The sequence below is a fragment of the Lathyrus oleraceus genome, chromosome 2, assembly GCF_024323335.1.
Source record: "Lathyrus oleraceus cultivar Zhongwan6 chromosome 2, CAAS_Psat_ZW6_1.0, whole genome shotgun sequence".
NCBI lineage: Eukaryota > Viridiplantae > Streptophyta > Magnoliopsida > Fabales > Fabaceae > Lathyrus > Lathyrus oleraceus.
The window spans coordinates 206282760-206306759 of NC_066580.1; the positions used below are offsets into that span (position 1 = coordinate 206282760).

A 24000-nucleotide genomic window follows, 5' to 3' on the forward strand; every position below is an offset into this window, starting at 1 on the left:
CCTTATCCATGTTAGAACCCTTCTCATGATGATGCAAAGATCTCATACTTGTGGGTGACTAGCTGAGTATTCTCCTTAAAATGACAAAATGTATTTTCATAAAAAATGAATCAAAATAAACACCTTTGTTATTTTTACCATGAACTACGAGGTTTTGAACCTCCATTGCATTTTGTTGGTACGTAGGCATGAGACTCCAAAAAGTCTTGGCAAACACAAAAATTAAGAAAAAATATTTCTTTTCCCATCTCTCCAATCTTTTGCAAACAACACCCTTTTCAAACTAAAATATACACATTTTCAAAGAGGTTCCCATGGAGTACCATGGATGTTTAGGGTGTTAATACCTTCCCTTTACATAACTAACACTCGGACCCTTGTTCTTTTTTCATTAGTTTTATTTTAAAACTTCTTCGGGTTTTGTTCGTACTTTTTCCCTTTTCCTTTGGAAACAATAAAAGTGCGGTGGCGACTCTTGCTTTATGAGTTAAGTTAATCAATATCTTAGTCTCAAAACTTTTACTGCTATATTGACTATTCTGCCTCAACACACCACCTAGACCTATCTTCGAAGCATCACAATACACAACAAAGGATTAACTCAGATTCGAAAAAATTAAAATTGGAGCAGACATCAACGTCTTCTAGAGTTCTTGAGAACTCTCTTCATAATGCACATCCCAAACATAATCTTGACCCTTCCGATTCAACTGATATAAAGGCCTCCCCAATTTCGAAAAGCCCTCAATAAATATCCTATAGTAACCAACTAATCCAAGAAAAATGATGATCTCTGTAATAGACTTCGGTGTCTCCCACTACAACACTGCATCATCTTCGACGGATCAACAACAATACCACCACTAGAAATTATATTCCAGAGGAAACTCACCTCTCGCAACCAGAAATCACACTTGTATGACTTCACATACAACTTATTTTCTTGCAATGTACACAACTCGACTCTCATATGCTCTACATGCTCTCCATCATACTTTAAATATATCTAAATTTCATTGATGAACACAACCATGAACTGATCTATGTACGGATGGAAAATCCTATTCATGTACTCCATAAACACTCCAGACATATTATATACACCAAACGACATCACAAAATACTCGTAATGACCATATCTCATTCTGAATAGAGTCTCTGGAATATCTTATGGTTTCACATGAATTTGATGATAACTCGACTGCAAATCCATCTTACTGAACATATAAGCACCAACCAATTGATCCATCAAATCTTCAATTCTTTAAAGAGTATACTTATTCTTGATAGTGACTTTATTCAGTTGTCGATAATCCACACATAACCTCATGCTACCGACTTTCTTCTTGACTAACAACTTCGGTGCTCCCCATGGTGAAACATTGGTCGAACAAACTTCTTCTCAAGAAACTCTTCTAATTGTTTCTTCAGCTCACTCATATCTGAAGCATACATCCTATAAAGAGACATTGACACATGACTAGTACCAGGTATTAAGTCTATAAAGAACTCAACCTTGCGTTCCGGCAGCAAATCACTGATATCATTTGGAAACACTTATGGAAAATCACACACTACATGTAATTCACCAATCACAACTTAGCTTTCTCCTTCATAGAAGCTAATACCATAAACACCTCATCATCATCCTTCATGAAGTTATCCTCTTTCTTAGGAGAAACAAATAACTCGTCAATTGCATCAAATTCTACAAATGTCACTAACTTGTTGAATTAGTTGATATGAACATGGTTGAACTCTAACTAGTTCATTACAAAGATAACATTGAGTTGATTCAACGGTAGACAGACTAAGTTCATCCCAAAACTCTTACCATAAATAGTTACCAGACAATTCAAACACACCCAAGAAGTAGTCACCAAACCATTAGTTGGGGTATCAATAATCATACTCCCAGCCATAGAAAACAACCTTAAACCCAACCTTTCATCACAATCAAGTGAAATAAAAGATTGTGTAGCACCCGTGTTAATACAACAATCCACGAAATACTATTAACAAAATTGGACCTCAAATCAATATGTTTGAGCTAGTAGTCTCTGACCCAGTCAAAGCAAAAACCTTCCCTCCAAACTGAACCTTCTTAGGTTTCTGGAAATGAGTAATAATGTGACCTATCTCCCTACAGTTGAAGCGAGTCAGACTATTACTCTTACAATCAACAATAAGATGTCCCGTCTTCTTAGAACTCTTGCAATCATTGGCATGGTGACTTGCAACCCCACACTTAAAGCACTTGATAGAAGCGAGAGTCCCTCCCCCACTTGTATTTTTCTCATATGAAACCATATGCTTCCCTTTGTCAGCCGGAGCATTATAAGATTTCCCACGATACGGATTCTTCCCTTTCTTCTCACAAAGACTCTTATAGTGAGCAGAACGAGCTTTGTTGCCCTAATCATCTATCCTACACTTATTCACCAGCATGGGAAATATACGAATCTCCTAATACCCAATTCCCTGCTTGATCTTAGGACGCATCTGGCTTTCAAACTTGATACACTTCAACCCCTCAACAGCCGCACTATTATAGTGTGGACAAAGCTTCACCAGTTCTTTGAACTTAGCAGCATACTCAATAATTGCCATATTTACCTACTTTAGCTTGAGGAATTTGATCTCCTTACTGCGCTCATCCTCGGGAAATTACTTCTCTATGAAATGGTCTCTGAACATGACCCAAGTAACCTCAATATCAATAGCCTCTAGTCTATCGCGCGCATTATCCCGTCAGTCTTTGGCCTCTTCTAACAACATGTGAGTACCGAACTGCACCTTCTAAACATCAGTGTAAGCCATCACTCGAAAAATATTCCCAATATCTCTTAGCCATGTTTTTGCACCCTCTGGATCATATCTACCCTTGAAGGTTGGCGGACTGTTTCTCTGAAACTTCCTCAATCCATGTAATTTATCACCAACTTGATTATGTTGACCCTGCGGCGCCTGAGCCACTAACTCCAAAGCGTCAGTAATCGCTTGGTCATTTCTTCTAGCCATACTTTGCACACCAGCAAACAGACATCAAAAGAAAAAGCACATTGACAGTGCACAGCCATATGTCGGATACTAGGGAACAATTAACATGTCAAAAACCCGGTCAGATGGACTGACCTACTTTGATACCACTAATGTAAGACCCTAAACCCCAAAACTTGTATATAATAAGTTACTCGATAAATTAAGGTGTCACTAATGACAACCTTTCAAAAGCCATCAAATATAAGGTAGCGAAATACAAAACATATCATACATCCAATACACAATCAATATTACCATGATCTCACACTCATTCATAATAATATAAAAATAAGATGTAATGTGACTCACGACACAACGCGACACTTGTCCATGTGGTACCAACTCAACATTTGGTTCTCTTTGGAATTGGGTCCCCTCTTCTGAATCCACGAGCCCCCCCCCCCTTCTAATCTTGGGACAAACCACTAGTCCCCCTTCTGAACTAGACAACATGTCTCTTTCAATGACACAACACAATGATGCATGTCCATACAAATCAATGCAACAAAAATAATAATATTTATGGCCCCCCTTTTGACCATAAACAATATGCATTGACACATAATAGTAATCCCCCCTTCTGAATTACTATCGACCAATAATCACATCATATGCACACCAACAATACAAAATTAATCATCATATAATCATGCATTGATATCACAATATCAGTCGTATTCACATCATACAACATCAATACATGAGTAAATCAATTATCATTCAACAACGATAATTCTACAAAATTAATTAAATTACTAATAATGAATTAACCACCTCAACATATCCAAACAGTCACCAAGTATCCCACGACAACAGTATAATGTCAAAAATATGAACCAATCGCTCAAACTACACAAACAGGGACGAGAATGCCCCTTATGACAGCCTGATGGTAACTTGTCACCCTGGTGACGCTCGTCATCTTCCCAAAATTCCCAGGCAGTCGCCATAATGATGAATGGCTTCGAAAACCAAGCCTGGATACCATGTAGGTCTCCCCGTCTGAGTCCTAGTGCCCTTTAGCGTCTCAAGGTCTATGACGGGTAACCCATCATCTGAGTGACGCCTGTCACCCTGCACCATAAGGCAAAAAAAATGCATTTTCTACAATGGGAGTCTCCTTTAACTCCAAAATTCGATCCCTAATCACCCAAACACGTCCAGAAAATTATATCACATGTATTACCATCATTGTAACATGTTAATTCACATAATCACACCCATTATTCATTCAATTTCATCAATTCATGTTCATGATCATACTTTCAACAACTCCAACAATGGAGCACAAGCATCCACACATAAGCAGAACCATATATATACATAAATACAGTCATGCAAATTAGATGCACACACCTTTAATCATCAAATTCAAGATTTACATACATTAACAACAACTCATAAGAAAATCACACAATTCCTAAAGAGAGTAAGGATTCTCTCTTCTCTACCCTTTTATATTATACACCCATAGAGAAAGCACTTTCTCTCCCCTTACCTTAGATCCTTGCAAAAATTCAGATTGATCAAGGTTGTTCTTCCCTCTTCAAGCTTGAGCCTTTCCCTTGCCTCCTTTCTCCCAAAATTATGTTTTCATGTATTGTTTTTCTCTAAAACTCTACTAACTACTATTTATCTATAACCTAATTTTTAATCTCTTAAAGATTACACTAAGGCTCAATTCTTCTCATTTTATTCACCATTTCCCTTATTTCTCCCTATATCCTATTTTCCACCCAAAAATATCTTTTTTCTAATTTATTTTAATTAATTAATCAAAATAATTATCTATTCTAATTATTTTAATTATTTTAATCATCCGAACTCTTCTATTCCTTTTGCCACCCTACCAATGCTCACACTACACTCCATCAATGTCCCACAAACACATACAAATCACCATTTATATTTAATTAAAAGCACACTAAACACCAATTAATTACATAAAATATGAATTATTTAATTAAATAAATTAATCATATTCCAGAGTGTTACAAATGTGACATGCCAATATATGTTCATTCTAACATGGTGTATTTATGTGAACAACATGAGACTAGAGACCCCATATTTATACAAGTTTTAGATCATTATGGACCTTAAAAATCCTATCTTGTCTCAGAGGATATTCTGGATATGCATATCCAAACTCACCCTATTTTGTTTCCAAAAGAAGGGTTCTATGAAGTTGTATCTCTGAAATACCTCATGTTTCATATTTTTTTGCAATTAAAATGGGCCTAATCCAAAAGTAAATCTCCATATACACCTCACCTCAAGTGTTACACAAAACTTGTTTTATGCAAGGAGAAACTTGGTAATAGGTTGAAATAGAAAGTTTTCTTAAAATTGACCATAATTGTTATACAATTAGTGTTGAATATACATTACTTATTTATCGAGGTTGTGTTAACAATACATACAAAATCCAGTCATCATCTAAATACATAGTTAGATAAAAACTAAAAATCATCCAAACATGTATCATCACCTAAATCTATTTCTATGGGTGGTGTCGCCTTTGAATTTTCCTTATTTGATTCTCTTTTAATCTTGCTCAACTTAGTGAGCTTTTCCATCCTTTCTAGAAAGTGGTTAAGTCAAATTTCAGCCTATTTTGTGAAATGAGTCATCCACTCCGGTAATGTCTTTGGTATAGGACACCTCGATTTCAAATAAACGTGAACAAAATGTTGTGTTTTCTAAAGTCTCCCAATACACATGATGCATCTAAATGGATTTTGAGATTGCATACTTTGAAACCTAAAAAATGTTTATGAGAAACCATATCTTGTCCGGTCAATAATACCCTATCATAATAACTTTCTGTTAGATGTCCCATTTCAGGGAAGCGCGACCGTTTTTCAACCGGTGTCAGACCACTAACACAAGGAACAAGAGCTTCGAGAATTGCATGGTAATGTTTTGTTTCCCATTTTGTGATGTGTATGATTCCCTATATGTCATCAACTCTTGTACAAGTTGATGGTGTACAAATGTGTGGTTCTCCTCTCGTTTACCGAGCAAACCCAAAACAACTTTAAAACCATAGTTTCCTTCACCTTTAACATCTATAATTCACTCAATATATTTGTGCATAAAAAGCGGCATCTCTTCAATATGGATAACTTTAGGTAACAGTGGTGATGGTTTGCTAACGCGAGCATCTTTGAAAATATTTTTTTTAGATTTAGTAGTTGGAGAATCTGAAAAATGTGAGTGAACATGTTCAAAGTAAAAAGGATGTCGCTTTATAGAATTGTCACTCTCGATCGGTTTGACCTTTTTAAGGGATCCTTCATTTTAACTGGTTCTGAGGGTGCTTTCAAATCAATGGTTTCATGATAGACACTCTTCCTCAACTGCTCTTTGATGTGAAATTTTATGCTGTCATCAACTTTCATGAATCTCTCTTGGATCAGTTCCCACTCGGTTATGATATATATATTTCATTTATCATCCTTCATCACACCATCATCATCAAACCAAAGCATTTTCTAGTGAGTGTAAATCTCATATATATATATATATATATATATATATATATATATATAATATATATATATATATATATATATAATATATATATATATATATAATATATATATATATATATATATATATATATATATATATATATATATATATATATATATATATATGAAATTCAATCTCGTGGAAGACCATACATTTTCCTAAGTGTATAAGCGTACTTTGAACCATTAGATCTTGTTTTCTCTGCTCGTTTGGATTCTTGAAAAATAAAATTCAATCTCGCACGAGAAATGTTGCCAACCAATTATGAATAAAGGGTGTTTTCTTTGAATTGGTGTTCTAATACAGTAAAAAATTCTCCAACCAAAAGATGTATGTATCTCATTAAGTTGATTTCGGATTATTTGGTTCACGGTGTTTCAACCTCTACAAAAATCACATTTATTATTTCCCAACCAATTATTTAGTGTAGCATGTTTACATTCAACTCTGTTATTTTTTGTATTTCCAAAGTGTCTAACTTGATCGGTTCAAGCACATAAAATCCTCTCCTTCACCTAGTCTAGAATTGTGCTCTCAACATATTTTAGAAAATATAGATATCTCACGCACACCTTTCTTAATTGTATGACAAATTTTTCAAATAACTCTTCCATGGAAGAATTTCTAACACAATTACAAGCATCCATTAGTCTTTCCACTACCATGCCATCTTTAACCATTTTCCCATCTTCACCTTTTATTTGTTTGGTCGCTACTATAGGTTTAAGTTTGTTTCTCACATTTTTGGTTATGTGATACCTACAAAGTAATGCATAAGATGTAGGAAACATGTTTGGAACCAAATTCATCAGTGTGGTGTCGCAATCGATTACAATGACCATTGGCATATTTTATTGGTCCTTCAATGTAGTCTTGCACACTTCCAAAGCTCGTGTAACATTGTCCTCTTTTTCTCTTTCTAAAAATGCAAAACCCATTGAAAAAGTCATCTCTTTCAAAGTAACACCAATAACTCACAAAAGTGGAAGGTTATACTCATTTCTTCAACAACCGTTGCATTCAATTATTGGTCCTCTTTCGCCTTGTTGTTTATGGAATGAACATTGTATATTTGCTTGATATTTGAGATACTTTGAGGTCTTTTCTGTTTCAAGTATGTTTTTGGGTGACACCATATTCAATGTCATATCAGAAACAAGTAACTTCTCCTCGGGATTAAGGCGACATACAATGGGATGATTTGCTAACTTGTGACACAAGTAATGATTATGTATACCAAAAACCACATTAAAATTCCATGTACTATTAGCCTTACAATTTCCATGAACCTTAAAAGGACAATCACACTTTCTCGATCCAGTGTCATCCCATTTCAAATTCCGAATAAGATGTTAGTATGTGTCACTTATTTTGCATCTCATTGTTACAAATTATTGTCTTCTATTAAAACCATTATCATACCTTCCAATTACAACACTAAATCAAGTTTAATGGCCTACGTGCGGATCCATTGAAGCATATGTTTACGCTCAACAAACTCAGGTTTAGTTGTAAATTGTTCACGAACATCTACCTCAATAACAACCAGTTTAACATTATCTTTGACATCACACGGCTTAACATCAACCTCCACTTCATCTGGTTTAACAATCATATACACAGTAGCTTTAAGGAAAGTATCAGGGTAAACCAAATCTATAGTCAATCATAATAGATAACAAATTAAAAAATTTAACTCAATTTTAACTTAACTCTGGATATACATATCTGGAACACATGAAATGTAATATCTCGTATCCCCGTAAATATTATATTCGTTGTCAGCTGAGATAAACTGTTTCTATAAGCTCTAGTTCTTATTAGTTAGGAAAAATAGAGTAATCAGTGAACTCATATGAGTTTAATTCTTGGTTAGTGAGGTTGACCTTTATTAATATGTTAAAGAAGGAACATTTTGGTAACATTAATAATTGGTCAATTAATATCTATAAGATAAAAACAAACCTTTAAGATATTTCTTTCCTTTTCCTTTTCTTACCAACCACTCCTTTCTATTATTAGTAATATAAATAAGAATGGAAGAGAATAAAAGAAGAAAGTTAGTAATAAAGAAGAGAAAGAGGATAATTAGGAAAAAGAAGAGAAACAATAAGAGAAGAAAGAGAAAACTTGGAAGAAGGAAGAAGGTCTTGGATCATCATCATCTCATCTCCAATATTTCATCATCTTCATCAATTTAAGGTGGGTTCTAGATAGTTTAGCTTTTAGGGAAGAAATTTCATGAATTGGAAAACCTAGGCTTTCCATATTTTGCTTTAGCCATTAAAGTTGATGATTATGCATGTTTTACTTGAGTCCCCTTGCTTTTTTGCACTAGTACATGTCACTTGGTATGATTTTGGTGAAATAAGGTGTTAAATATATTTATTGTTGCTTATGGGTTCATGTATGGTTGCCTTGTGTAACACCCCGATAAAATATGATAATTATTTAATTTAAGTTAATAGTATATTTATTAATTTAATTAAATAATTGGAATATTATTGGGTTATTATTATTGGAATAATATAAAGTTGGAATCAGTAAAAAGTCCCATTTTTGGTAAAAAGGGTTTTTTTTCATGTGAAAAGGGAGAAGCGACAGAAAAATTGAGAAAAAGGCAAAGAGGAAGAGCAAGAGAACAAGGGTTGAAGAAGGGAAAAGCTTGAAGTAAAGGATTTGCCGGATTAACTCAGGTAAGGGGGGTTTATCGTCGTTTAATGGGTATTATGGGTTAACATGTAATGGGTAGTAATAAACCATTGAATCGACTCTAATTTGGATGATGAATGTTGCAAATTGTGAATTTCTGGATGAATGAGATATGGGTTATAATTGAAGAAAATTCGTAGGAATTAGATGTAATGAGGTTAGAAATTATGAAATTGAATGGGTATGATCTGTATTAGATAATATGAACGAATGTTGTGTAAAAAATTGGACTGTGGAAGGTTGGGATTGAGAAATCTCGTAGCAGAGAAAAACCCATCGCAGATCTGAAATTTTTGTTCTGGTCATACGCGTATGACACTAGGCCATACGCGTATGAGATGGCTTGGAGGGGAGGAGATTGGCGTTGATACGCGCCATACGCGTGTATTACGCGTAGCCTGTGAGTGGTACGCGTATGGGGTGAGGCCATACGCGTATGGATGAAGAAGATGAAGTTTTAAACGTGGTTTTGTCTCTGTTGGTACGCGTATGGGAGAAGTGGTACGCGTAGCATACGCGTATGAGACAGGCCATACGCGTATGGGCTTGGCTAGGAATTGTGGCATACGCGTATGGGCAGAAGTTTGATTTCTTTTGAGCTGTTGTTGTGCAGTTTTGGTCGTTTCAGCCGAATGATGTAATTTAGCTGATGTATGATATAGTAGGGATCATTTCCCGTTGTTTTGAGCAGTATAGGTATTAGTAGAGTGTGCTAATACTGTGATTTATTAATTGGCATGATATGATATGATTATGTGATAAATATGCTGATAATGTATGATGGTATGCATAATGCTGTGAATATATCTATTATGTATGCAATTGTGGATGGACTGTTTATGGCTTAGAGTGTGAGCATATGTCCATTGTGGATTGTTGTTGATGGTTACATGCTAGGTGATTTAGCGTGTATAGTATGGCCTTTATGGTGGTAGCTAATTCCCATGGTGAGGAATTAGTGAGTGAGTTATTGTGGATTGTTGTTGATGTTTGCATGCTAGGTGATTTAGCGTGCATAGCATAGCCCTTGGGGTGGTAGCTAATTCCCATGGTGAGGAATTAGTGAGTGAGTCACTAGGTCTCAAATGAGTAGGACTAGTGAGCTTGGTAGCCGTATCTGGGTTTGATCGGTGAGGTTGAACTATGTGTTCACGAATAGTCGGTACCGCATGCATGGAGTCTCATTGCATAATGTATGTATGGCGTATAATATGAATGGATGTATTCCAATATTATACGTGTGTTTTGTGTTGGGTTGAGTATGATTATGATTATGAGTTGATGTTGCCGTTGCTGAATGTGTGATATGATTAGGGTGATGAAATGTGTTAATTTACTTAGCATTACATGATATTTTATAATGCTTATTATATCGATTGAGGAACTCACCCTTACAACTATGTTTCAGGTAACGAGCAGTGATTGAGTAGAAGCTAGTGCTTGGAGTCTAGTGTAGTTCCTTAATGGGTCATGCTCTGGTAGATGTAACATCGGGACGGGATGTTTTACTTTGTTTTCATTTTGGTTGTTGAACAACTTTACATGTAATGTGTTACATGGTTTGCATGATTGATTAGATCTCTATCTGCTGCGAATTGTGCAATGTTTTATTTTGATTAATAAATGAGCATGACAAGTTATTATGGTGAATGGTGTGAAGTGTCAAGTGTGACACCCTTAAATTGCATATCTACTCTGATTTATATTTTGTTGAATTAATTAATTTTGGGGTATTTTAGAAGGGTGTTACACCTTGCATGTGTGGTTTTGTTGTTTTATGATCATCCTAATATGTTATTTGATGTTAGGGTATGATAGTGTGTGATTTACCATGTCTTTGTATTGAGAAAAGCATGAAGAATCAGTGAAAATCTAGAAATTGCAGGGTTTGATTCGAATCAGGAAGCAAAAATTATGTAGAAAAGCATTTATGACTGATTTGATTCGAATCAGAACATTTACACTATGGATTTGATTAGAATCAATCACTTTTGGTTAGCCTCTGACTGATTTTATTTGAATCACAGTTTACAATTGATTCTAATCAGAAAGGAAAATTCTGTTTAAAACATTATTTTCATCATAACTTGAGTTTCGTAACTCGAAATGAGATGCGGTCGAAAGTGTTGGAAAGCTAATCCAATGCTCTATAAGTTTATGAACTAAAATTACATGTATGTTTCTTAATGATTGATTAGTAATGATGAACTAGTTTTCTCAAGTTATGAATTATATCATGAATATTTATTTTCCTTGAATGCAAAATGGTTGAATTAACTATGATGAAAAAAGGAGATGGTTTTGAGTTTTCAACTCCTCTCCTCGATTATTTGAATACGAATTCTTTTACTCAGTTAATAATCGTCATTTCTAATCCACTTAAGCACAAACAAATCAAATCCTTTTATAACAAGGAACCAAAAGGGAGATAACTTTGAGTCTTCAATTTTTTCTCCATGACTATTTGAATACAAGTTCCCTTACTTGGTTAGTCAAATAATTGTCGTTCCTCTACAAACTTCCAAACCCCGATTAAATCAAAACACTTAAATAATAATGAAATGAAAAAGGATATGACTTTGAGTCTTCAACTTCTCTCCTCAATTGGTTGAATACGAGTTCTCTTACTCGGTCAGTCAAACAATTGTCATTTTTCCACAAACATACAACTTAATCAAATCATTTTCTTGACAAACTATACGAAAAAAGAGATGGTTTTGAGCTTTCAACTCCTCTTCTCAAATGCTTGGATATGAGTTGTTTTACTCAGTCATCCAAGTACTTATCGTTCATTCTAAAATACGTCAACCATATACAACCTTATTTTTATAAATATTCAGATGAAACAAAAAGCGGTCTAGGGTCTTATATTCCTTTTCTCGATTACTAGGATACGAGTTGTCTTAATCGATTATCTGAGTATTCGTCATCCATTCAAAACACCTTAATTATTATCAAATCCTTTCTATAATTAAGGATGAAAAGGGAGATGGTCTAGAGCCTTCGATTCCTCTCCTCGACTATTAGGATACGAGTTGTCTTACTCGAATATTCGAGTAATCGTCATCCAAAAAAATGTCTCAACACATCAAATATATCTTTCTCGCCCTCGTGCGATCGAAACCAATCAAAGCATCCAACATATTAATCCAACTTGTCACCCTCGTGTGATCAAAACTCTTTTCAGAAAGAACACTATTTAATCCTTTCTAATGCGTATAACAAACCAATGCTTAAGCCTTCGACGAGAGTAGACAAGCCAATGTTTAGCCTTTAGGATGCAATCTAAACAGTTGTTCATAAAAAACACCAACCAGTCGTAGTTCTCGAACTACGAATGCTCTGATTTCCTTATTATACCATAAGGATACGTAGGCAAGAGATTGTTGTATCTTCACGAGCACACTAATAAAAAACCTCTCTTTTCTCCCTTCTGAGGTATTCACCCATATCTATTATCGACTCTAATTACCCTAAGAAAACAAACAAACATAAATTAACACTCAAATCGCAAATTTGAACTAAAAGGTGCCCGTTGAGTACAACAGACGTGAGGGATGCTAATACCTTCCCTTTGGGTAATCAACTCCCGAACCCGAATATGGTTGCGACGACCATTATTCCATTTCCTAAAGGTTTTATCGATATTTTCTTATTCCTTCATTGGGATAAATAAAGTTCGGTGGCGACTCTGTTCGAACATAAATTTTTTCCGTAACCATCGCCAGGAATCGTATTTTTCGAGATGCGACTGATGGCGACTCTGCTGGGGACTAGCTCCAAGCAAAAGAGAGTGTAGCCTAATTTAGTTCAGCTGATGTATTGTGTGTTAGTTTTGTTTATTTGTTTCTGCTATTATTGTGCTGTCATAATTATTGTATGGTGTTTTTGTTGGCTATGTATTATTGGGGTTCTCTGGTTGATGATATTTTTTGAGATAGGCTCTCCACCCGAGTCTGAGAAAAACCATAAGATTAAGTTGGTGGTTGCATAGTGGACGCCCACAAGGAGTCTTCCTTGTTGGGAAGATACGAAGACCCCTCCTAGAGGAGATTCTCTTGAGATATTATTACCCGACGAGTTTTCGTCACGACGATAGTATTCTCAAGTTGGATCAATGACTCTAGGGACCAATTAACCCATTATATCCGGTGGTTATGTAGTATTTACCTGAAAAGTCCCAGACTTATTGGGTTAATACAAAAGCCCCAATCAGATGAGATCCCTTGGGCGTATTACTACCTTACAGTAGTATTCCCAACCTCGATCTATGAATCTGAGAACCTCATTAGAACCTTGGACTCGAGAGTTGTGTAGTATGGACCCACTAGGAGTCTTCCTCTTTGGGACCATACGAAGGCCTCACCTAGACGAGGCTCTTTTTAGGGAGGTTATTAGCGGATGAGCTTTCGTCATGACAATAATCTTCCTAAATAGTGATTGATGACTTTGGGAACCTCTTAACTTTAGCATCCTTCCAAAAGAGTTTTGTTTAGTAACCAAAGATACCCACACGGCATGTATGTTGACCTACCTGTGACATGCATAACATCATTCATAACATGACATTCATATTATTTTATTTCCAAGGAATCTGAGTGTCATAAGTTGCAGGAACTCAAGAAACATGGAATCAAGCAAAAGAAACATTTACTCTTTCAAATTCAAAGATCCCAATCTAAGGAGCTTACGTGACTTGGTCTCTCAGATGCACCCGGTGTACATAATCAACTTTGGGAAGAACTACGGAAATCTGCTCAGCATCCTCAACCAACGAGTGGACCATACAACTTTAGTTACTCTGGCTCAATTCTATGACCTACCTTTAAGATGTTTCACCTTCCAAGACTTCCAGCTAGCACCAATGTTGGAAGAATTCGAGCGTCTTGTTAGGATTCCTATGAAGAACAAGCCACTATTTGAAGGGATAGATGAATCTTTGCCCCTTGAGATCATTGCTAGCATGCTTCACATGGATGAAAAGGAAGTAGAGGCTAACCTAGAGACCAAAGGGAATACCAAAGGATTTTCGCTAAGTTTTCTCTTGGAAAGAGCTCATACCTTACTAAAGGCAGAAAGTTGGGATGCTTGTTATTCTGCTATTGTGTTAGCCATCTATGGAATCGTCCTGTTCCCAAATATGGATGGTTTCATAGACATGGTTGTTATTTGTGTTTTCCTTACTGGAAACCCAATACCTACCTTGTTAGCTGATGTTTACTATTACATGAGCCATAGTTACACTAAGAAGAAAGGAATGATTGCTTGTTGTGCTCCTTTATTATATCAGTGGTTTCTAGAACATCTTCCAAAGACAGGTGCTTGGGTTGAACAGACAGATGTTAGTTGGCCTCAGAGATTGGGATCGCTCCGATCCGAAGATCTTTCTCGGTATTCCAAAGAATACATCAACATGGACATCATATTCAGCTGTGGAGATTTCCCTAATCTACCACTTATGGGAACTCAAGTATACGTGAATTCTAACCCGGTTCTATCACTAAGACAGCTTGGCTACGCAATGGAAGGCCCTCCAGAGGCAAGGTCTTTGGAAGCTTTCTTGTTGCTTGACTTTGGGGTTGAGAATCCTAGCTTGTTCCAACGAATCAAAGAGGCTTGGAAGAATGTCAATCGAAAAGGGAGAACTGATTTGGGGAGAGCGAATGGGATTACAAAAGAACCATATTTTCATTGGGTAAAGGAAAGGGTGGAGATAATCAAAATGTCGTTCGTCATTCGGGCACCTGTACCTCTTCCTGAACCTAAGCTCACCCATGTCTCTATTGAAGAAGTGGAGGAACTCAAGACCACCATGGCAAAGCTAGAAAAAGAGAATGAAGAGTTGAAGATAAAACTCCGACAAATCATCAATGAGAAAAACACCATGAAGTGGGAGCTTGAGAGAAAGGATGCACAGCTTCAAGCACGTGTGGAAAAGTTCAACAAAGAGGAGCATAAGAGGAAAAAGATCAAAGTGGGACTAGAACAAGCTGACCATTGCCTAGATACTTTTAAGGGTCAATTACGATGAGCCCAAAAAGAATGTCAAGACAATGAGCGTTGGTGGCATCTAGCCACGAAGGAAAACAAGACGATAAGAGATACACTTGGGGCTCAGATAAAAGAACTTACCATTTCTATTCGTCATGCAAAGGCTGAAGTAGATCAAGAACGCCGACTCAAGAATATAGCCACCGAAGCTTCTAGGGTTTCGCCCATGATATGGGAGAAAAGTGTCGAGAAGTAAGAGACACAAAAGAGTCTGGCAGCTATTGGAAGAACCAACTAGAGTCATTACACCAAGACAGCTCCATATGGTTAAAGGAACGAGAGTATGTGTTTGAAGACTATGAATCCTTTAAGAAGACCATAGACTTCTTGCAAGAAGATAGGGATAAGTTTCGTGCAAAGCTCGATGGGCTAGTGGGGTCCTGTAATTGGGCGGCTAAAGAATTACCATGGAAGTTAAGAGACGCACTTGAAGAGTTGAAGGAAGATAGCACTCCTCCAGCCATAATCAGTTTCATTCTGCTCTGTACAGGGTTGCTGAAGAGATTCAAGGAAGAACTAGAAGAGCTCCAAGCCAGAAAGCCTGCAGTTTAATTTTCCTATGTCTTATATTTTGTTCCTTTAACAAATGTATTTTGAACTATGGCCTTTTGGACCCCTATGTTATGTACTTGAATGAAAGACGTTTAAAAATTACTCCATTATTGTTATTCTAAGTATTTCTTGTTTCTTCGAATTACTAACAACTAATGGAACTCGAATGATTCCCTGAAAATAAAATATGCATAACATCTGCATCTGCATTATGCATCACGCTTCATAAAAATTCAAAAAAAACTTACCCGGCCTTTTTTACCCTTTATCCAGCCACACTGACTAATCAACACCGATACGATACGCGAAGCAACTACAAGATGATGTTAGAGCAAGTTGAGGCTAACCAAGTTACCATGAGGACAGACATCAACACGATCCAAGAGAAAATGGATCAACTGTTGGAGACAATGATCGCAATTGCCCAAAGAGAGAGGATTGAGGATGAAGAAGCTAGGGCAAAAAGGAATGATAGCACACCAGGTTTGAACCCCCAAGACGAGAGTTACGTCCCCACCAAGAAGAGACTGGTTCAGATACCGGTAGGAGGAAAAGGAGATGGGGATTGTGCAGAGCCTTCTGATGCGTCTACTCATCATGGATCTGAAATTGGAGATGACCCGTACGATGCTTTCTATGTGCCTGATCAACCAAAGCCTAAGATACTTCCAGATCCTACTGCAGATAGGCTCCGTACCCTGGAAAAGAAGATCAAAGCTATAGAGGGGAATAATATCTTCGGCGCCTCTTCCATGAACATGTGTGTGGTATCAAATTTAGTCATCCCAGCTAAATTTAAAACTCTTGATTTCGAGAAATACAAAGGACAGACTTGCCCAAGAAGTCACCTAGTAATGTACTTCAGGAAAATGGCTGCTCATACCGAAAACGACAAACAACTTGTACATTGTTTCCAAGACAATCTAAGTGGAGCATCTCTAAGATGGTACATAAGCCTAGAGCGGGGACGGATTCAAAGCTGGGAGGATTTGGCTGACGCATTTCTCCATCAATACAAATATAGCTTAGATATGGCGCCCGGTCGAATGCAATTGCAAGGGATGGCTATGAAAGAAAATGAGTCATTTAAAGAATACGCCCAGCGGTGGAGAGAGTTGGTTGCTCAGGTAGAGCCACCATTGTTTGAAAAGGAAATGACCGGAATATTTGTGGACACCTTGAAGGACCCATTCTTTGATAGATTGGTGAGTAGTGCAGCATTCGACTTTGCACATCTAGTCACAATCGGAGATCGCATAGAAAAGGGGTTGAGGGATGGAAAGATTCCAGGAGCTGTGACAGCCCCTAGCGCACCGAAAAAGTTTTCTGGAGGCTTCCAGAAGAAAAGAGAAGGTGAAACGAATGCTATATCCAGAGGCTATAAGGGGAAGCAACATGCTTCATATGGCCAAGTCGTCGTCGTGGTACCCATACCTTATCAACAACCAATGCAGCAATAACAGGTATATAAAACACAACATCAACAACATCATCATCAGCAAAACACCACGCCGCCAAGACAATTCAAGCCAAGGCCTCCAAGAAGGCAACTTGATCCTCTACCAGTACCTTATAGCCATATATTCCCATATCTGCAAAAAAAGGGCATTCTGACATTGAGGGAGTTAAAACTGGCTATTTTTCCATATCCACCCGGATACGATGCTAACGCCCATTGTGAGTTTCACATGGGAGCACCTGGTCATACCTTGGAGAATTGCTTTGCGTTTTAAAATCGGGTACAAGACTTGATCGAAGCAAAGGTCGTCTCCTTCACTCCGTGACGCCCGAACGTGAACACCAATCCTATGCCAACACATAAGGATACTTCCATCAGTGCCATTGAGGAGAGTGATCAAGGTAAATTAATTCGTAAGGTTGAAGAGATTCAAACCCCTATCTCCAGGATAGGAGCATAATTGCTGAAGAGTGGTATAATCCCGGAGGAACTAGCTGCTAAAGAGAACAATAAAAAGTTGAGGAATTTTATATAACAAATGTTGGATCAAGGCGAGTTACAGATAAATTGTCGTGTCAAAAGCAAGCGCCAGGAAGAGATAGCCGTGGTGGACATCCCTTATGATGAGGTTAATGTGGAAATACCTATAAGCCCATTGGTGATAGAGTTTCCAGCATCGTTCGCGTATGAAGATGAGAAGGCAGTCCCGTGGATATATCAGCCCAGAGCTTTTAAGTAGGGGCAGGAAGACCAACCTTTGATGATCTACGAACCAAATGTCACCTCGATTGTAGGGCCGGCAGGAATGACACTTAGTTGCTGAGTGTTCGCGCCAAGAGCTGCTGATACTTCTGCAAAGGCTAAAGGAAAGAAAGTTGTTGTCCAGATCCCTGCCCCTGATCAAGAAATGCAAGACATGCACTTATCTCCTAAAGCTACGGTCACTCGTGAAGAGGCCGAGGAATTTCTGAGGATAATCAAGAAGAGTGATTATAAAGTGGTGGACCAACTGAATCAAACACCTTCAAAAATATCCATGTTATCTTTATTACTCAACTCAGAAGCACACAGGAACTCGTTGTTGAAGGTATTCAGCGACACGCATGTCACGAAAGACATAACAATAGAACAGTTTGACGATGTGATAGCTTGTGTGACCACTGGAAATTTTTTGGGTTTTAACGATGATGAACTGCCAGTCGAGGGAAAGAACCATAACAAGGCCCTACATATCTCCCTGAAATGCATAGACACTATAATATCAAGGGTATTAATGGACACAGGTTCCTCACTGAACGTCATGCCGAAGACAACTTTGATAAAGCTGCCAATGGAAGGGATAAGTATGAAGCCCAACACCCTAATTGTAAAGGCATTTGATGGCTCAAGGCGAGCAGTGATAGGAGAGGTTGACTTACCAACCAAGATAGGTCCAACTATTTTTAATATAACGTTCCAGATTATAGACATACATCCCGGTTATAGTTGCCTACTTAGGAGACCCTGGATTCACTCCGCAGGTGCTGTCACCTCTACTCTACATCAAAAGCTAAAATTCATTACAAATGACAAGATGATTGTGATTGGAGGGGAGGAGGATATCTTGGTTAGCCACCTGACAAATTTCCGGTATATCGAGGTGGACGGCGAGATAACTGAGACACCATTCAAATCCTTGGAAGTGGTAAATATGATGGCCATCCGACAGACATTGGAGACCCCGAAATAAGGATCATCCATGGCCTCGTGGCAAGGAGCTAAGGTTGTTATGGAAAGTGAAAATGCTCAAGACTGGGGCAAAATGGTGGAAGTGAAAGAGAAACGAGACAAATTTGGCTTGGGGTATGACCCGTCATCAAATAAAGTCGGTAACCAACATGACAAAGAACAGATTCCTTCTGTAGAAGAAACGCTCACCGGCACTGGCCACATTTTTGGTAAACATGTGGCGATGATCAGTGATGAAGATCGTGAAGAGGGGGTGTCTAGCTGGATGCGACAAGCGGCACCTAATGAAGAGCTGACAAACTGGAAGGCTGTGGAAGTCCCCCAAATTTTTCAAAAGTAATTTATTTATTCTAGACAAAACTCTGTGCTCTGCCCAAGGCACAGTGGTGTGTTGTAAGGCCTCCTTTATCTTTTTCAAGAGTTTTTATATCATTAATGAAATGGCAATTCGCATCCAAATTTTTGTTCCTTTCCTTTCGTTTTTCTTATTATTACAAAAAAATGGCATCAATTTTTATGCACGCACTTTCTAAATAAACTGCATAAATTATAACATGCAGAAACACCACCGAGACCGTTGATAACGACACTTCTAAGGTCCAATATAATTTTGATTGTCCAATATACCAAGCTGAAGACGAAGTGGGGGAAGATTACGAACTCCCTGAAGAGTTGGCCAGATTACTCAGACAAGAAGAGAAGGTCATTCAACCACACCAGGAGGACGTTGAAGTTATCAATCTGGGAACAGAAGTTGACAAGAGAGAAATAAGGGTAGGCGCCGCGCTTCAAGATGCAGCGAAGAAAAGATTGATAGAGCTCCTCCACGAATATGATGACGTGTTTGCATGGTCATACCAAGACATGCCCGGATTAGATACTGATATCGTGAACCACAAGCTTCCCCTTAAAGAAGAATGCTCTACTGTCAAACAAAAGCTAAGAACAACTCGACCAGATATGGCTCTCAAGATCAGAGAAGAGGTGAGAAAGTAGTTCGACGCTGGTTTCTTAGAAGTCGCTAAGTACCCACAATGGGTTGCCAACATTGTACCGGTATCGAAGAAAGATGGGAAAGTCTGCATGTGCGTAGACTACCGAGACTTAAACAGAGCCAGTCCCAAAGACGATTTCCCATTACCTCACATTGATGTATTGGTGGATAACACATCTCAGTTCTCCGTATTTTCCTTTATGGATGGCTTCTCTAGATACAGCCAAATTAAAATAGATCCCGAGGACATGGAGAAAACCACGTTCATTACCCCTTGGGGAACTTTTTGTTACAAAGTAATGTCGTTTGGATTAAAGAACGTTGGGGCAACATATCAATGTGCCATGGTGACTCTCTTTCACGACATGATTTATGAGAGATTGAGGTGTATGTTGACGACATGATTGCCAAATCCCAGACAGAAGAAGAACATATCACTAACCTGGGGAAACTATTTGCTCATTTGAGGAAGTTTAGGTTGAGATTTAATCCTAACAAATGCACATTTCGGGTTCGATCTGCGAAGCTTTTAGGCTTTATTGTAAGACAAAAGGGAATTGAAATAGATCCCGACAAGGTTCGAGCCATTCAGAACATGCTTGCACCAAGGAATGAGAAGGAGGTTCGTGGTTTCTCGGGGAGACTAAATTACATCGCCAGGTTTATCTCTCATCTTACTGCCACATGTAAACCAATATTCAAGCTTCTAAGGAAGAGTCAAGGCGTGGAGTGGAATGATGACTGCCAAATAGCCTTTGATAAAATCAAAGAATACTTGCAAGAGCCACCGATTCGGATGCCCCCTGCAGACGGGAAACCTCTCATCATGTATCTAACCGTGCTCGATGAGTCCATGGGTTGTGTATTGGGACAGCAAGATGAGACTGGTAGAAAAGAGCATGCCATGTATTATCTGAGCAAAAAGTTTAATGAGTGCAAGACCAGATATTCATTACTCGAGAAGACTTGTTGTGCACTCGCATGGGCCGCTAAGCATCTCAGGCAGTACATGCTAACTCATACAACTTGGTTGGTATCTAAAATGGATCCCATCAAGTACATATTCGAGAAACTAGCTCTCATTGGTAGAATTGCCCGGTGGCAAATGTTATTGTCAGAATACGATATTCAATATGTTGCGCAAAAGGCAATCAAAGGAAGCATATTAGCAGACCATCTTGCTCACCAACCGTTGGAGGATTACCAACCTTTGAAGTTTGACTTCCCAGATGAGAACATCATGGCTGTTAAGGATGTTAAGGACTCCGAACTAGAGGAAAGTCTTGAGCCAAAAGCAGGTTGAACTCTCATGTTCGATGGTGCCTCAAATGCAATAGGCCATGGAATTGGGGAAGTGCTGATGTCTCCCAAGAATTTCCATCTACCGTTCACCGCAAAGCTCTGTTTTACCTGCACAAATAACATGGCCGAGTATGAAGCTTGCATATTAGGGTTGGAAGAAGCTATTGAGTTGAAAATCAAGATACTAGAAGTATTCGGGGACTCCTCTCTAGTGATACATCATATCAGAGGTGATTGGGAAACAAGACATGCTAACCTAATTCCATACCAGGATTACGTGCTGAAGTTACTCTCAAAATTCGACAAAATCATTTTCTCTCATATTCCTCGAGAAGAGAATCAGATGGGAGATGCCTTAGCAACTTTGGCTTCCATGTACAAATTAATATGGCCCAACCATCAGCCTCACATTGAAATTAGGCGTTTTGACGAACCTGCACATTGCCTGATGACAGCAGAAGAGCCAGATGGTAAACCCTGGTTCTTTGATATCAAATAGTATCTGGAGAAGCGGGAATATCCGGCAGAGGCTTCCAGCCTTGACAAAAGGACCCTCCGGAGGTTGGCATCAAAGTTCCTCTTGAACGGTGAGGTGTTGTACAAACAGAATTACAACATGGTTTTCTTGAGGTGTGTGAACAAACACGAAGCTGATCAGCTTATGAAGGACATACACGAAGGGTCCTTCGGTATGCACGCAAATGGGCACACCATGGCAAAGAAAATCCTAAGGGCGGGTTACTATTGGTTAACGATGGAAGCCGACTGTTATCATTACACCTGAGCATGCTACAAATGCCAAATCTATGCTGACAAAATACATGTACCGCCTACCCTGCTGAATGTTATAGCATCACCTTGGCCTTTCTCTATGTGGGGCATCGACATGATTGGAATGATAGAACCCAAAGCATCAAATGGACATAGATTTATCTTGGTGGCCATAGATTACTTTACCAAATGGGTGGAAGCCACATCTTATGCGAATGTCACGAAGCACGTAGTCGCCCGTTTCATAAAAAACAACATCATATGTCGATATGGGATTCCCAACAAAATCGTCACTGATAATGGGTCCAATCTCAACAACAAGACCTTGGACGAGTTATGCACAACGTTCAAGATCGAGCATCACAACTCATCACCCTATAGACCTAAGATGAATGGGGTTGTTGAAGCTGCGAATAAAAATATCAAGAAAATCATTCAAAAGATGGTTGTCACGTACAAGGATTGGCATGAGATGTTACCTTTTGCGTTACATGGCTATCGCACGTCGGTACGAACTTCAACAGGGCCAACCCCTTATTCCTTGGTATACGGCATAGAAGCAGTTCTCCCTATAAAAGTGGAGATCTCCTCGATGAGAGTCTTGATGGAGGCTAAGCTAGACGAGGCAGAATGGGTTCAATCAAGGTACGACGAGCTCAACCTTATTGAGGAGAAACGCTTGAAAGCGTTAGGTCACGGTCAACTTTATCAAAGGCGTCTTAAAAAGGAATTCGACAAGAAAGTTCGTCCCAAGGTGTTTCAAGAAGGAGACTTGGTGTTGAAGAAAATCTTGCCCATTCACAAGGACTCCAGAGGGAAATGGACACCGAATTATGAAGGTCCATTTGTGGTGGTTAGAGCCTTTTCCGGAGGCGCTCTAATCCTAGCAACTATGGACGGTGATGAGTTGCCACTTCCCACCAATACTGATGCTCTTCAAAAGTACTTCGCCTAAAAAAGTGGAATAATAAAAGCCGCTAAATCAAAAACCTGAAAGGGCAATTTAGGCAAAAATGGCTATCCTGGTGGATCGAAAACCCGAAAGGGCGATCCAGGCAAAAATTAGGGATAAAAATAAAAGAATTGACCCGCTGAGTTGAAAACCCGAAAGGGCGACTCAGGAAAAAATGGGTATCCCGGTGGATCGAAAACCCGAAAGGGAGGTTCAGGAAAAAGTTAGGGATTAATTCCAAGGCAAAAAGTTGTACTTTCAGGTGTCTAACATATCCCTCGAAGACAAAGAATCAATCTACCTCACTTTTCAAAAGCAAGGTGCTTGGACTATCAAAGACATAAGGATCATAGCAGTGTGGAAACTCAATAAGAACTCAATTTTCATTGCCATTTTGTTTCTATGCACAGCAATTACCTCATTAAGGAATTGCATCTTTATGTACAATCGCCCATTTAAGGGTCAAATCAATAAAAGAGAAATTTTTTCAACAAAAGTTGTGCCCAAATCATTTTTGTATTTTATCTGTTTATTTCCAAAGCACCTTTATTTTTGATAAACATCACTCTTAAAATCTTGGAGAAAATAAAACACATGTTTGAACAAAGTGATAAAATTGCTTTAGAAACAATAAAAGGAGAAATCCTTTAGTTTCCGAGTTTGTTCTCATTTTTCATAGAGATATAGGACTGTTTGCAGACACATATGTTCCTTTCAACCACTAATTCACACCTCTCATTAATGTACTCATGGTATAGCCAAACCGGGGGAGGGCTCCATTGCCTTTCCAGCAGAAATGTTAATAAATCATGGATGGAGTATCGCGTGTTGAGAAGTCTGAACCCTTCAGTGACTTGGAGCAACCCAAATATATTCCCAGAATCACCTAGTGGGGCATCA

The 24000-nt window shown here is 38.3% G+C and overlaps 2 protein-coding genes across 2 annotated transcripts; one reads left to right on the forward strand and one right to left on the reverse strand.

Annotated features, from left to right (window-relative positions):
* Nucleotides 1-1592: 1592 nt before the first annotated feature.
* LOC127122615 (uncharacterized) lies at nt 1593-2610 on the reverse strand. Its single transcript, XM_051052921.1, has 4 exons — nt 2572-2610; nt 2083-2415; nt 1835-2012; nt 1593-1708 (listed from the first exon to the last, which is right to left on the reverse strand). The coding sequence occupies exons 1-4, from the start codon at nt 2608-2610 to the stop codon at nt 1593-1595; spliced, it is 666 nt and encodes a 221-aa protein (XP_050908878.1).
* Nucleotides 2611-13918: 11308 nt separating this feature from the next.
* LOC127122616 (uncharacterized) lies at nt 13919-15322 on the forward strand. Its single transcript, XM_051052922.1, has one exon. The coding sequence runs from the start codon at nt 13919-13921 to the stop codon at nt 15320-15322; it is 1404 nt and encodes a 467-aa protein (XP_050908879.1).
* The last annotated feature ends 8678 nt before the right edge of the window (nt 15323-24000 follow it).

Bases quoted from the DNA above. Each gene is read 5' to 3' on its own strand.
- LOC127122616 (XM_051052922.1), top strand. From the start codon at position 13,919: ATGGAATCAAGCAAAAGAAACATTTACTCTTTCAAATTCAAAGATCCC.
- LOC127122615 (XM_051052921.1), bottom strand. From the start codon at position 2,610: ATGGCAATTATTGAGTATGCTGCTAAGTTCAAAGAACTG. The intron at 2,013-2,082 runs GTTTTTGCTTTG...TTTTGTTAATAG, and splicing joins AGGTTCAGTTTGGAGGGAAG to TATTTCGTGGATTGTTGTAT. The intron at 1,709-1,834 runs GTAAGAGTTTTG...TGACATTTGTAG, and splicing joins TTGTCTGGTAACTATTTATG to AATTTGATGCAATTGACGAG.